The following is a 16,989-nucleotide window of genomic DNA, read 5'->3' as shown; positions in this document are numbered from 1 at the left end:
TGGAAACCTACTCAAAAACAAAATAACACAAATGCAACTTTACTGCATTTTGATTAAAAAAAAAACTGATAAGACATAAAGGAAAAAAAGTTTCCTCTGGCAGTCTGTTCTAAAACTGAACCACATCTAAGGAATAACAGTGCCACACCTTTAGTGTGAGTGGTATTCTCTATAAGAAAAAGCTTCCATTTTTCTACTTTAAGAGAAAGTCGCTCCACTTCACTTATTCTTGGAGGGAGTAAGCCAGGGAACTTTAATGCTCTCCTAATGTTTATCATGTGCAACAAACAGTAAAAAAATTTGGATTCCTGTCTTGGAAGGGATAGATTTTTTACGTTCTTATAAAAGTGAGAAGGTGAAAACTGATTCTTTCTTTAAAAAAGAACAGTTTTCACCTTTTTCAGTTTCAACATCTGATTCAGGATAAACACATAGTTTAATATTAAACTTTGTTCTTAAACAAGCCTTGAATGTTCTATCATGGCCAGGGTCATATGATGACATAATGACTTCAATTTGTTTGCCTCATCAACAATTTCCCTCAGATTTTTGCATAATGAGATCTTTTGTAGTCTATGTATATGCAAGTTCTGATGCAGCTTTTTATTATTATTACATGACACCTCCAGGGAGTCCAATGATTCATCAAGGGAGGGCACTTAATCTACAACTCTGTCTTCACAACTACACCACCACTAGTACTTTCACAGACAATCACTTTGTCTATGCTGAAGATTTCTTTTTCAAAAAAAGGTCTTTGGAATGAGATTATACATGTTTCTCCACATTTTGTGATGTCACTTCAAGGCTGAGATATGCTCAAGCATATCTCAGCCTTGAGGTGACATCACAAAATTCACGTTCTCCCACACTTTGCCACCGTTATGCATAGGTTGTCTGGTGTTTATAACTCTTCCAGATTTCTTTTGTGTGTGTGTGACCACAAAACATTGAACAAGAGCTTACTTCATTGTGTTTTTATGTTGATTCTTTTATGAATCCTTTTTATGAATGCTCAAGGTCTAAGCTACACTGGTGTTCAAAACCTAAGAAAAACACTATTCCTGAAGATTACGACTGCAAATTCAGAGGAATCAGCTTGTGACAATTTGTATAACTTACGATTTCTGGTAGACTTTCAAATCATGGTCATGTGGTAGCACTCTACAGGATAAAAGGCTGTGCTAAGCACAACCTTTAATAAAGTTGCAAACTTGGATGTCTTGTAATGTCTCAAAGACATTATCTGGATGATTTCACATGGGAAAAAATTATTGGAAAGCCTGAAGGTCACAGAATTACTGATATGGCCAAAGAGTTTGGAATCTCACATAGTGTAGTATCCAGCTCTGGGTAGCATTTCAGACCAATGGAATGTGTTCCAGACATTTGCTGAGAGGTCACCCTCCCTCTACCATGAAACATGAAGACATATTTTTGGTTATAACAGCAAAACATAATCAATGCACCACGGCCGGTTAGCTTGCAAGTCAGCTCTCCATTCAAGCACAAGTACGCATATATCTCAAGACAAACTGAGGCAAGACATCTGCGACAAGCAGGCCTATACGTCCGAAGGCCTGTAGTCTGCATCCCTTTATCCAAAACTCATCGTAAAGCATGTTTTCAGCGGCGTTGAATCCATAAAAATTGGTGGCTTATGTGTTCTTTAAAGATGAAAGTAATTTTAGTCATTCCTCCAATTCTAGATGACACTTCATCTGGTGTGAAAGTGGTAGTGCTTACTGTCGCAAGAATGTTCTTGAAAGGAATGGATATGACAGTGCTGGGGTCATGGTGTGGGGAGGCATTATGCTTAATAGACACACCGAGCTACAGGTGCTGGAAAAATGGACTATGACTGGTAAATGATATGGTGTAGGCGAAGAATTCATTTTTATGGATGATAATGCCACACAGCATTGTACAAGAGCAGTGGAGATACTTCTGGAAATAGGATATTAATTGAATTGAGTAGCCAGCATGCTCCCCAGATCTCAACCCCATAGAACACTTTTGGGATGCAGTAGGGAGATGCATTGCTGCTCGAAATTCCCCTTCAGGAAACAAGGCGTATATGTCCTTATACTTGCTCTGAAGGAGGAGGAGTGGATCAGTTTGCTTCAGGAACTCCTGAATCACTTGATGCTAAGCATGATGTGACGTTGTGAGAGCTGCTTCACAGTTCAGGGTGGATATATTCCATACTGAAATGTCTCTCTGCATAATTTTCTCTAAGCACTGTACATTAATTCCTTAACTACATTCTGAGAAAATTTAACTTTTGCAAAAAAAAACATATTGCAATTTAATTTGTACGAAATTTATAATACATTTTTTGTGTGATATAATTTATTAGTATGCTAGCAATAAATCTACCAGTGTTCGCATTTTTCATAAAAATGGAGAAAAATTAGTTTCATGCAGTGATAAAACACTTTTGTTTGAATAAGTGGATGGCTGCGCAGATCAAAGCTGAGTTAGAAGCAGTTAATGGGGACCGCTGAGCGAAAGTGCGTGAGATTGCTGAGATTATAGGCATCTCAACTGAATGGGTGTATAATATCCTGTATAATATTTTTCATGTGCGAAAAATTGCACATGAAAAAGCTGTGTGTGGGACGGGTGCACACATTGTTGACTGTCGATCAGAAATGCATGCAAAAAGACATTTCAATTCAGTGTTTGGTGATGCTTAATCGCAATTCGCAGGATTTTTTGCATCGATTTGTAATTGCAGACGAAACTTGGATCCACCACTACACACACGCACCTGAGTCTAAGCAGCAGTCAAAACAGTGGACAATGTCCGGTGAAAGAGCACTGAAAAAAAGCAAAGACTGTTTAGTCAGCTGGGAAGGTGATGGCCACTGTTTTTTGGGATTCCCAAGGAATTATCATGATAGACTATTTGGAAAAGAGGAATCTATTATGCGTCATTGTTGGACCATTTAAAAGAAGAACTGAATCAAAAACAGCCAAGATTGGCACACAAAAAAGTGCTCTTTCATCAAGACAGTGCACCGTCTCACACATCGGCCATTGCAATGGCAAAATTGCATGAATTGAGGCTCAGATTTGTTCCACATCCGCTGTATTCTCCAGACTTAGCCCCCATGTGACTTCTTCTCGTTCAACTTAAAAATTTGGCTTGGTGGGAAAAAAAGTTTCTTTGAACGAGGATGTCACCAAGGCTGTCAATGACTATTTTGCACAATTTGACAAATCCTTTTTAGATGGGAAAAAAAAATTGGAAACTCTCTGGACCAAATGTGTAAAATAAATAAATTCCATGTGATGATACAGCGTTTCCCCTTTTTACGGGAGTTCACGGTACCATCTAGTCCCCTAAATTTTATCCGGGCTCCGGAACCGGCATATGTCCACATAGGCTGACAAATCAGACCTATGGCTGGGTGAGTATTCCTGACTGTAATCCTTGTGTGTCCTCGGACCGGTTTGCCTGCTTGCAGGATGAAAAACACCAGATAAACTGGCGGAAAAAGCCCTGCTGTCCACACCCAAGACCAGCTAACTTGGCCGAGGAAGATCCTTGAGCTCCTCACGTCGTCGACAGGAATCGAACCTAGGACACTCCTTCCCCACAAAGCTACTAGGCTAACCGCACGGACACCAAATGTGTAGACTTTGATAGAGACTATGTTGAGAAATAAAGGTGAGTTTTTCCAAAAAAAATGTGTTTAACTTATTTTTTTACCAAACTTTTCAAACAAATCTCATATGTCCACATTTGGCTGTAGTCATGAAAATTTTTTCATATACAGATAAAAATGTAGTTTATCCTTAGCTTTTGGATGCCAGTATATAAGCTAATGCTGGTTTTATTTCTGGAAAAATTCTCATGTTACTCTTGTAAGTAAATATTAATTTTATGGCAATTTAGCCTATTTTTGTTTAGGAGTGCCCCTTTTTATAATGTCATTGGCATTTTACTCAGTTTTAGGGCATTACTGAAGTTTTACATAGATTTAATAATAATTTAAGAGGGAAAATTTGGACATACCTTTGTAGGATGTTGCTGGCTGTTTTCTTATTCAGCAGCATCCTGCCATGTGGCGATACACATACTTCCTTCCTTTAACAGGGATGTGTTATTTCCTCAGAGCATGACCTAATTTTTATGTTATGAAGTTCAAGCACTCAGATTATGAAGGGCATTTGGACGTTTATTTAGTTCTTGTCACATTTTATGGCTATCAATTTGCGGGGTTTGTTTCTGTTCAAGGGCATCGACTGCTATTTCTGTTTTTCTTTTGGTTGTTGCATTTTTATTGTTTAAATGTTCTGGAATAGGGATGTTACGGTCGCAGAAGTGTTCTTGTAGTCTTGCCCATAAAGACCTGATAGTAGAACTTGTGTAGGTGGCATCACAGTCTTTTTGGCAAGGAAATTTGTAAACAACATTGTGTTGTTCTAATATTTCTTTTTGTGTGTATGAGATTTTGTAGGTTTTTAGAAGTGTTGCCAATTTTTGGTTTGTGGTGAACACCAGTTTATAGTCAGTGTGTTTGAAAATGTATTTGTATGTGTTCTGGATGTATGGTAGATGATTTTTTGTGTTGGGAAGTTTGTTTTGGTTATTGGATTGTTTTTGCTGTTTTGTTGGCATAATTTATTAGTTGTGTTGGGTAATTTCGATTTTGAAAAATCTGTGTTAACTTCTCAATTTCTGTGTTTAGATAATTATGTGTAGTTGAAAACTTGTAAGCATTGATAAACTGCTAGGATGACCGATTTTTTTAATAGAATAAGGATGGTATGAGTCGAAGTAGAGGTAATGCCTGATATGTGTGGATTTGTGGAATATTTTTGTGGCTATTTTGTTGTTTGTTCTAACCAATGTCAGATTTAGGAAATTGATGGATTTATCCTGTTCTGTTGCTGAAGTCGTTTAAGGACGCTTGTAAGGTGGTGATGCATGTTGGTTTTCCAATACATAGAATATCATCCATGTCAGCCATAAAAGGTGATGCGGGGGGGGGGGGGAGCTGAGAAGGTGTGATTCTTTGTGTGATAGGAATAATTCAGCTAATTGTCCACTGATTTTGGCCCATAGGGAGTCGGAAAATTTGGATATACATGTTTTTGTTAAAAAATGCTGAGATTACTAGTTTGATTAGGTTTATGATATTGCTGGGTGTTAATTTTGTTCGTAGCCAAACTACTCAAACCGTTACTTACCAAGTCGAAATCTATGATAAAAAACATAGATGACCTTTTCCAAAAAAATAAAAAAACTAACTACAAGTAACTTCCTTCCAATACTCAGGACAAACAATGGATCATAGAATTTTGTTTGTGAACCTAGGGTGTGGTCTTCTGTCAGTAGTGTGTGTCCAATGTTCTAGGGAAATCTACGTTGGTGTATAGCGAAGTTGCGTCCAATGAAGTGAGGACATCTTCGTGGGTTAGCCCTTTTTGACCTGAATTTTTTTTTCCAAGTGAAAAAAATTTTTCTTTCTATTTATTTTGTCTTTAGGTCTAAAAAAGCAAGAGTATCAAGTATTTTGATGAAAAATACATTTCTGGATAGGAATTCTGACTGACTGATTCCATATGGAATCATTATATTCTGGTAGCAAATATTCAACTTCTGAGCTTATACTCTATAATCCAATATATGCATATTATTTTACTAAGTCATAAAAACCGATATTAGTAAGATTTATACATATAATACATACCTGTTGTTATTATATTAAAGAAATGGAACTACGATATCAATTGGAATCATTCGCCACGTAATATGGGCTACGAAAGCCAAGACAGTTAGTGATTCCAGTTGGAATCACTAGGGCAGAAAGGGTTAATAGATTTATCTTCTATTCTGATGTTCACAGTATGGGGGTTTCTTTTCTTTCTTATTATCATTGCTTTTGTTTTCGTGAAGTTTATTCTCATGTCATATTTGGATATCTTGTTATTTATTCTTTTCAGCATTTTCTTCAGTCCATTAGAGCAACCTGCTATTATTGCTTGGTTGTCTGCAAATTTAATGACATTTACTCTTTTGCCATTTATCACAATTCCATACTCTTTGTTTAAAGCTTCTCTCATCATTTCATCTGCAATAATGTTAAAAAGGATTGGAGAGAGTAGCCATCCTTATCTTACACCTCTCTCAATTTTAGCTGGTTCTGACCAACTCTCTTGCAGAGACACTACTGCAGTTTGATGTTTGTACAGTTTCTAGATCAACTTTATTATTTGTTCTACTCTAATTTTTCTCAATAATGGGAAGAGTTGATGTCATGAGACCATGTCAAATCTCCTCTAAGAAATGTATATTTCAACTGTCTTCTTCATTTCCCTGGTATCTTCCCTGAAATTATAAATATGCTATAAGGGTATAACAATCAGATGTCACGTCAGCTTATGAATTGCCTAGATATATGTCAGGGAACTAGGTAAACAGTATAAAGTAACTTCTATGAAATAACCTTCACAGAACTAAAGATAGGAAACATCAGAGTAGAAGCATCAGTGGAAAAGAAGCAAAACTAGTAAAGGAATTAGATAAATACAATGACAGCACAATTGGTATTACCGAGACAAAGATGATCAGTACAAGTTGAGCCCCTTCTAAATAATAAATATAGAATTTATTTGGGCACAAGGGATCAGGGTAAAAGAAGCAAGTAGCAATAGTAAACATATAAAAAAAAAAAAATCAGCTAACGCCTTTTTATTCCCGTATACGGGAGTAGGCGAGGCCATTTAGCCCTATCTAACTTTTGGAGACTGAGTGGGCAGTTCAATCTCCACTGGTACCCAATCAGAGACAGATGGCCCAAGGCTATCACTAATTAAGCGGTACGCAGTGAAGAGAGACGGCTCAAATGTGCCGCCATCTCGTGGTCCCTAATCCTACCACAATATATTTAATGTCTGAAATAATGTGGGTTCTACGGTCGATTTTCTTGAGTTTACAGGACGAAAAACCCGAGTTTCCGGGAGGAAAAACCTGTTGCCCGTGCCAGAGATCGACTAACTCGGGAACTGGTCGAAAAAAGGCTTAGAAAAATTTCCTCTAGTGGCCGACTAGACTCGAAACCAAGCCTTCCTTCGTGCGGCCAAGCGCGGTGGTGTGCAAACGCCACATCCACTGAGCTACACAGGCTCTTGTATACAATGTTGCAGGAGAACAAAGAATATCTTGGAAGATATACAAAAGCTGAGTGAGTGACATAATGTAGTGAAACACATCAATTTTTGGCCAAGTAACTTTATTAGCAATTTTTTTTCATCTAATTTTTGTCATCTAATAAAGATGGCATGAAAAAAAATTGCAGAGTGAGCATGGTGTGTGTTTTGGTTTGAGAAAACAAAGTCTGCAACACGAAAAACATAAAATATGAAAATCTAATGAGAGCCAGTTTCAAGGGGATTGTTGTGGGATTTCAAAATCTAATGTCGGATATTCCGACTTACTTGTGCCTGTGGTTACAGAAGGTTATAGTAATGAACTTTTTGAAGTCATATGGTCAGGTAATATAGAAGCAAAAAAAGGGGGAAAGCTGGTTTTGGTTTAACATCAGAGTAGGGATTGAATCCCAGACAAAGGAAAATTTGGAGAAAGTTTTTTCAACTGACTTTCACATCCACCATTTCCTGGTTGATATACTATGTTTATATTAACAGCTTCCTTACCTCAAAAAAAAAAATATATTTTTCTTGTTAATTCAAAATACTGCTTCTCTCCTGACTCAAGATTTTTATAAATCTTAAATCCAACCAACCTTAGAATATTATTCTCACATTTGGGGTAGTGCACTCAAAAACCTTATTAAGAATTCTTGGTTGTATGCAGATGAGGGAAATCTGCCATAAAATATACTCCCTCCCCATCACTTTGTCATAGGAACTCTTTTTTTTATAAGCACTTTCATGGCATTGATCTGCTGAACTGGCCACTACTTGGTCAACACCTTTTATATAGTTCAACTCCAAACTTTTCAAATGATATGTATCTTCCTTCATTCATTGTACTCATTCTCAATGAGTACAACACCAGCTTTTCAAGAAACATTAATAGATTGCTTCTTTTTCTTTAAACACTTGTCTTGTGGCCTTTCATTAAAAAAAAAAAAAAATTATATATAAAACAAAACTAGCGATAATAGTGAGTACTTGCTAGATTTCTGCTTCCGACAACTTGTTACCAACAATGTTCTGACATAAAAATGTGCCTAAATTCTCATGGAGATAATGTGTACACACACACACACATGTCATTGATTGTGAGGTCACAGCTTTAATACATGTCACTGATAGCAAAGCAGCTGTAGTTCGCTCACCACCGTTTGTAGATCTCTCCTTGGCATTTTGCCAAGAATAGTCAATTCATGTTGAAGGGGAGAAAGAAATGAAGGATGTACGAATTGGTCGCCAACATGCGAAATCACGTGCTTTCTTGTCTGTCACTGTACTAGTACTAGCTTGATTTTTGTTGTCGCTTTTTTGCATTATTTTTTTATTATTAATTTGTATGATGGATCCAGTACAGCCAACAATTTCTGTTGTTAAACATTTCAGTAGCTCTTGCAAAAGAATATTGACTAATGTGCTGACATTCTGCAAAAAAGAATCGTTGAAAGGCAGTCTCATTGCTCCACTTGGTCAAGTCATAAAACGTGCAAGTGCAATTGCAGGCGTATCGCAATCGACTGTTAAAAGAATTCATAGGGAATCAAAAGGTGAAGGTAAGCCAAAATTTAAATCTCCTAAAAAAGTGCCAGAGAAAGAAAACCATCGAAACCATAGCTTTGAATGATTTTGATGTAGACGTTATAAGAAGAACTATTCACCAATTTTTCGTAGTCAAGAAAAGATTGCCAACTGTTCTGAAATTGATTCCTGTGCTTATAGAAAAAATTAATTTTCCTTGGAAAAGATAAGCTTTAAGGAAAATACTTCATGAAATCAGATTTTGTTTTAAAAAGTCCCAGAATAAAAGGAAACTTATCATGGAGCGAAGTGAGATTGTTTTATCTTGAGCGCAGTATTTGAGAGCAATACGACGTTTCAGGGAGGAGAAAAGACCGATTGTGTATCTAGATGAAACTTGGATTGATAGTAATTTAACTTATGGAAAATGTTGGCAGTCTAAAGAAGAATGTGGAGTGCTACAAACTGGAAATGCCCCGCGGTGCATAATAATTTTGTGTGCGGGTGGAGAAATGGGTTTTTTACTGAATTCAAACTTACTATACAAAGCCAATTACCATAGGCAAATGAATTCTACGATCTTCGAAAAGTGGGGAGAAGAAAAACCGATTCCAAACCTTCCTGAAAATGCTGTTGTTATAATTGATAACGCTTCATATCTTCATATCACTCTATTCGATCAAACAAAGTTCCAAATTGGTCTAATAAGAAGCAAGTTCTTATGGATTGGCTCTCTGCAAATAACATTTCTCATCCCCCAGATATGCGAAAAATTGAATTGCTTAATTTGGTCAAAAGCCCACAACTAAACTATTTAAATTTGAGACAATGCTCAAAGAGCATGGATTTCTAGCTTTGAGGCTACCACCATGTCATTGCGATATTAATGCTATTGAGTATGTTTGGGCAGAAGTGAAAAGTGTCATTCACTATCGTAACATAACTGGAGATATTGACATGTCGAAACTTTTTAAGCTTTCAGAACAAGCGATTGAAAGTATTACAGTTCAAAACTGGGGAAAATATTGCTTTCATGTCACCTCATTGGAAAATATGTATTGGGACAGAGACGGAATTATCGAAGGATTATATGAACCTTTGGTGATCAGTTTAAGTGAAAGTGATGGCAATTCGGACACCGATTCAGATGACGATTAAAAGGATTTGATAATGGTATTTTTTTCCAACCTTTTTTTGCATGGGTTTGTTAAAAGAGTCACAAAGTCATAAATAATTAATCGGTTTAGGACATTAAAGTGTCTCAGTTCTCTCAACTGTAAGTTTAGAATATCTAAGTTCATTTGAAGAAAATTCTGTTTTTCTGTATAATTATTTTTATTTTATAGAAAACTTTCTTAAAAATAAACTTAGTTTAATTTTTGTTTTGTGCTATACCTTTTTTAATTTTGTTAATACTCTATATAAATTTTTCCAACTGTTATACAAGCAAAATAGTTACACTTTAAAAACTACAATGTTCGTAAAAGAAAAGCTAAATTTTCTGACCTGTAATAATAAACGAACACATCCCAGAAGACAGATTGATTACCCTATTATTGGAATGGATTCTCCTTTTTCTGACATGCGCAGAAGTGTTGAGGGACCTCTAATCGGTGGGCGAACTATACTACCATTGTGCTATTCCACTAGCACAGTGTAATTCGAATATATACATGTTTATTATGTGCACTATGTACAAACAGCTCACTTCTTATTCAGATGGTGCTTTGCCAGTGTTGAAGTTGATTTTCACCTGCCAAGTATTGTAGAAGAATTGAACTCCTCACAAAGAGACAAATCAAGAACATAATGGCTTATATTTTGTTGAATATTATATCATCATCATCATCATCATCATCAAATTCCTGCCATGTACCCTCAAGGAGTGTACAGGATATGATAGTACTACATGAAAAAAATTACATCATTATTAATTTCCTATCTACAATTTTCCTCCAAATCAGTCTGTTACTTGTCAAGACTCCAACATTATCAGATCTTATATTTCTATCATCTAAAGCACTTTGTACCGTATCAATCCACCTATATCTTGGTCTTCCTCTGAGTCGTTTTGCTGCCAACCTGGCAGAGAACACTTGTTTTGCTAATCTTTCCTCGCCCATTCTGTTTAAGTGACCATACCACCTGAGATTAGCTCTGCTAACGCATTCCTGGAATATTATGTTTAAATTATTATTTATAGTATATTAAAATACAAAAAAAAAAATTTCTTGGATTATCCTTATACTGTATAAATATACACCAAATTTAACCTTGAAAGCAATCTCTCTGTGTGTATTTCTGCTTCTTAAGCTGAAATATACACAGAGGTTGCTTTCACACACACACACACACTTGCATACACTAGTGGCCAAAATTGTGAAAACCTTTTGGAAAAAGTGTATTTTTGAGGTTTGATGGCTCATAACACCACTTTTTTTTTGGTATAATACCATAAAATTATATATCAATGGAAATATAATTTAATCAAAAATGTAATGCAATAACTTTTATGAAGGATTTTTTTTATTAGAACAGCAGTTATAAAGAAGAAAAGTGAAACACACAGAAAAAATGAGATATACAAAAATTCTCACAATGTGAGTTAATACTTAGTTGGGTAACCTTTAGTGTTAATTATGGCCTTACAATGCCTTCCCATGGAGTGAACCAAGGTTTTTAGTTCTGCAGCTGTTATAATGTGAAACCAAGATTGAATTATTGCTTCTATTAATTGGGTTTTATTGCTGGGTTGCTTCTGACTAACAAGTTTCTTTAGTCGGCTCCATAGATTTTCGATTGGGTTAAGGTCTGGGGCTATTCCCAGGCCATTCCAGCAGTGGAATATGATTATCTTGAAACCACTTTTTACACACAGCAGCAACATGACATGGAGCTGAATCCTGTTGAAATATAAATACTTCATTATCTTGGAAAAGATCACGTGCAGAAGGCTTCAGTTTGGGCTCAAGTATTTCATTTATGTATTTTTGGGCATTTATATTCCCATTAATCATGCAAATTCTTCCCACACCCTTTGATGTCATACAACCCCAGATCATAACACTAAGTGGGTGTTTCATGGTAGGTGTAATGCAATCGGGATGCAAATCTTCTCCGATTCTTCTCCTTACGTATTTTATGCCATCAATATCAAACAGGGAGATTTTGGTCTCATCACTCCAAATAACACTGTCCCATCCATTGTTCTGCTGTTCAGTTAACATGGGTTTTAGCCCAGTTTAATCTTTTCAACCTTTGTTTGAGAGATAAAAATGGCTTTTTTCATGGAATTCTAGCATTTAGACCAAATTCCTGCAGTCTGCACCGAACGGTCCTTGCACTCAACTTCACATTGTATTGCGCCATTTCATCTTGTATACACCCAGATGATTTTCTTCTGTCACGTAGGCACAGTCTCTCAATTCTTCTATCATCACTTGCTGTTGTGCACCTTTTCCTGCCTTTTACCAGTCTGGTTTTGTGGTGACTGAGTCTCCTTATACCTCTTCAAAAATTTGGAAATGCCATCTTTGGTTAAGTTTCCACCAATTTTTCTTCTAATTTCTTCATAACTGTAGCCTTGTTAACTTAATAGTACTATTTTACATCACTTTCTGGGTGACCAGTCAACTCTTTGTGCCATCTTTAATTTTATTACGTTTTACAAGCTCACTAAATGAAAGAACATAAAAAAAAAAAAAAAAACCAACCAACTTGATAGCAATTGCATAACACACTGACAAATGTCCTCCTCTCAGCTCCAATACATGACATCGATAGCTGAATCCTACTGTGACCTTATTGGCTCATTGCCAAAACAAGATGACACCTGATTGGCTCTCTACACTCATGTCATTGGCTACATTCAAATGAAGGAAAGCTACTTCATATCAACCTAAGCAAGTTGTGCTTCTTTTTTTTCTGGTTATTTGTCTATAACTTTTCATAGAATACAGATAATTGAACAAACTTTGTTGCATTACATTCTTAATTAAGTTATCTTTCCATTGATATATAATTTTATGGTTTTTACACCAAAAAAGAGTGATGTTATGAGCCATCAAACCTCAAAAATACACTTTTTCCAAAAGATTTCTATAATTTTGGCCACTAGTGTATATACGTTATTTTTGTGTTAATTTTTTACATATGTACTTATGAAGTGATGCATATTTATTATACAGAGAATCGTAGCTCATCTACATGCGAAGAAAAATCCACCATATGTTATCAATTTAGATCCTGCTTGTCTTGAAGTACCGTACCCAGCAAATATCGGTAGGTGTTCAAAATAATATTTATTAAATTAAGAGAATTGCTTAACCTGACATTCATTTAAAAAAAAAAAAAAGGATTTGGTGCACTTTTAAATGAATCTTGAAAAATGTGAAATAAGATTTTATTGTTTAATAACCAGCTCATTCATAATTGTGCAGCACAAAAACGAATACTCAAATGAGGATTTTCTTCTAATATCATGCATCATAAGTTTGTCTCCCTCCTTTGGTAAAGTGCAAAAGATACAGATTGGTAAACATGCAGTTCCAACTATTTCTATATAAGCATTCAGAATTTGTTAGCAAATTCTTTAATTATTCTGTTTATATGAATTTTTGCAATCAAGCTTTAAATGATACAATTTTTTTTTCCTCTTCCTAATTTTCACAAGATGTCTGGTGTTGTAACTTTCATTATGCTAATTCTACTGAAGAAAGTCCATTACAGGTTTGATGTGCTTGCCATTGACTTAAACTTTCCCCTCCTCAGCATATTCTAGAGTTATCAATCTGTGATACAGGCAAGTAGAATTTTTCTTCCTCAAGAGCACAGGTAAGTTTTTAATTCTGCAATTCAGCAAAAATTGCCTGCTTTATCTGTCATTTTGTGGTAAAGCACATCAACCTTGGTGATAGTAAGAGGTGGAGTCTGGCTGCCTATGTAGTATAAAAAGTGTTACTTTAACTCCCTTTAGAGAATGAAAACAGAGAATTTATTTATTTACTTACTTTCATACTTGCTTGAAATTTTAATGTAAAAGTTGCATTACTGACATTAGTTGAATAACATGCAGCTAATATCATGGCTGTTATTGCATGTATTGGAATACTGAGAACAAACAGATTATGGTCTAAAAATATCAGTAACCAGATCTGCCATTACAGACTTTAATAATAATCACAGCAAATTTTTTTGTTGTACTCCTTCCTAGAAGTTTACAGAGATTTATTAGAGGTTACTAGAGATTTACAGTAGTTGATTCTTCACTGAATGTGGTTTGTTTCTGCTACTCCAGAATATCCATCCCAGGTGTACTCACTAGGATTGAACTAAGGCTTTGGACAGGCTGACAGGTTTCTACTGTTCTCAAACATCTTTGTTATGAGCAGGACAGCATAAGAGGTGTTATGCTTTACTGGTGGCATAACACCCCTATTCTAGATTTTTTTGTTCAGAGAATTCTGTTAATGCAGATGGTTGTTAAGAACAGCATTTCTCTTTATAAAATTGTTTTTTTTACTGTCTTACTAATGTAGTGTCTTTTGTTACCTTACACAGCAAGAATAAGAAACCAGCAAACTCCCACATTATCTAATTTTTTAAAAGGAACATTGTCACAGAGGTATATAAGCACTTCAAGAATCACATATTATCCTTATTATTATTATTATTATTATTATTATTGTATGGACACCTCTATGGAGTCAAGAGGACTCGTTGTTGAAGATCCAGACTATCCAAATATATATATAAACAGAATAGATAGTAAATAATAGACAATAAACAGAAGATGCTGTAGAATTTCTACAATGAAAGATGGCTGCAATAAAAGATATATAATGTTCCGATTTAACCTATCACAATAATTCAGGATTTAATTTTGATTTTATCTGCATAAAAGACAGCTGAATAAATCTACTATAATGAGTTATAGAAACATGTTCACAAAGGTGGCTTTAAAAACCCAATAGCTTCTATGACACCTAAAATTAAATCATGAGTTCAAAAATAAAACTTTTTTTTAAGACAGTGAATTGAATTAAAAGAGTGATTATATGACTAATAATTGTCACTACTACACATAGTTTATTTAAAATGTTCTTATTTAATAGCAATTTGCACAGCCAAATAAAAAAGCATTCACAGTCACAGATGGGAAATGACTAAAAACTTATGAAATATTTGTGGCAATTTGTAAACAAACAAATATATAATGATACAATTAACAGATGAATTAATGAATTTATTCATCTGCTAATTGATAATATAGAAATCTTAATTGTAAAAGTTATAAAAAAACATGAGTTAGATGTATCAAATGTAGCCATATCTAATTTATGTTAGATATGTTGATTATGACTCGAAAGTTATAAAAGAAAAATTTGTATTATCTGTAGTTTTAAAAATATATTCAGTTTAAAGATATATCAGCAATTGTTTCAATCGCAAGATAATAGTGGCTTGGTTGATGAATGATGTAAGATGCCTGTATTTATGTATAAAAAACAGTTCTTCATTCGTTGAGAATAATTGGCTGCTAAAGACAGGGACAAAACCTAAATGGAATTTTAAAATCAATGCATGCAAGTCAAATTTCTGAACTCTTACAGTGACTAGCATTGTATTTATACTTAAAAAATGAGTTGACCATTTTTGTTATATAGACACACATATGGTCATCCCTAGACTTACATCCTTTGAAAGCTACGTCCATGATTCCATAAGGGAATATAACATTTTTGGCTATTATATAGAAGACCTGAACCAAAAGCGCATACCCCTTATCACTGTGACTATAACCGCTAAGGCACTAAGTCTCTTCAGCATATTGAAGGAGATAGCAGAACTCAATCATGACTACGAATTCAACACTTCTTCTGGTTGGTTGATGAGATTCAAGCAGCGTTTTGCGCTGCATAATGTGAAAATGTATAGGAATCTGCAAATGCTGAGAAGGCTGCCAAGGTGTTTTGTGGAAAAATTGGATAAAATTATTATGGAGGAAAATTATTTGCCACAACAAATATTTAATATGGATGAAATGTCCTTGTTTCTGAAAAAAATGCCCGATTGGACATTCATCCAAAAAAAATCTGAAATCTATATCTAGTTTCAAAGCTCTTAATGGCCGTATTACGATTCTGTTCAGGGTAATGTGACTGGATATAAACCGAAACCATTTGTGATATGGCACAGTGAGAATCCACGAATCATCAAAATCATTAGGAAGCATACTCCCAGTTCATTATCGGAGCAATAAGAAAATAAGGGGATAAACATCCTATGTTGTTTTATAGCCAGTAAGCAAAACTAAAGATCGATAACTACGATCTATAAGTTTCATGCCAAAAAACTATCGGCAAAGGCAATTCGAAGTAAAGGTGGAGCAAGCTCCATCACTATTCTTGATATTTTCTCATAATGTAAAACACACCTCCTAGGAGATGTAATACTGTCATTACATTATGAGGAGAGGTCACTACCCAGACCGGTTTCAACCTTTTTTGAGGTCTCATCAGTGAGTAGGTAGACCTGGAAGATATCAAAGCTTAGTGAAAAGAACTTACGTACCTTCACTATACGAATGCCATAAAGGTGTAATTATATTTTAGTTAAGATAAAAAGCCAAATGGTTAGTTTTCTGGCATCTTAATATAGAAAATAAGGGGATAAACATCCTATGTTGTTTTATAGCCAGTAAGCAAAACTAAAGATCGATAACTACGATCTATAAGTTTCATGCAGAAAAACTATCGGCGAAGGCAATTTGAATTGCCTTCGCCGATAGTTTTTCGGCATGAAACTTATAGATCGTAGTTATCGATCTTTAGTTTTGCTTACTGGCTATAAAACAACATAGGATGTTTATCCCCTTATTTTCTATATTAAGATGCCAGAAAACTAACCATTTGGTTTTTTATCTTAACTGGAGCAATAAGAAGTCATGGATGACTCAAAAATTGTTTGAGGATGTCTTAATCAACTGTTATGTGAGTGAAATAAAAAGCTACTGTGTGAAAGAAAATGTAGTTGGAAGTTTTATTTTGCACTTGGTTAGACTACAATAAATTTAGTTTAATCCTTGCCTCCCACTGATGAGACCTCAATAAAGGTTGAAACTGGTCTGGGTAGTGGCCCTTCCCTTAATGCATAGCAGTATACATGTCTGCAAGGAGATGTGTTTTGCATTATGGGAGATACTGAGACAAGGAGTGACAAGAGCTTGGTCCACCTTTGCTCCAAGTTGCCAAGGGATGTACCACCTTACCTCAGTCCTGAAGATATTTTCAGGCGTAAACT

General features: G+C 35.2%; 1 protein-coding gene across 1 annotated transcript in view; it reads left to right on the top strand.

The window, feature by feature from the left end:
• Nucleotides 1–16,989, top strand: part of LOC150101775 (GPN-loop GTPase 1) — a 193,537-nt gene that overhangs the window by 23,872 nt on the left and 152,676 nt on the right. Inside the window, exon 3 of the mRNA XM_090400383.1 lies at nucleotides 12,876–12,969. Coding sequence (XP_090256509.1) covers nucleotides 12,876–12,969 — 94 coding nt within the window. The remainder of the gene's footprint in view (nucleotides 1–12,875; nucleotides 12,970–16,989) is intronic.

The sequence above is a fragment of the Typopeltis vanoorti genome, chromosome 11, assembly GCF_054136105.1.
Source record: "Typopeltis vanoorti isolate ZY-2024b chromosome 11, IOZ_Tvanoo_1.0, whole genome shotgun sequence".
Taxonomy (NCBI): domain Eukaryota; kingdom Metazoa; phylum Arthropoda; class Arachnida; order Uropygi; family Thelyphonidae; genus Typopeltis; species Typopeltis vanoorti.
The sequence above is the reverse complement of the archived record's forward strand: the minus strand, read 5'-3'. Positions and strand labels throughout refer to the sequence as shown.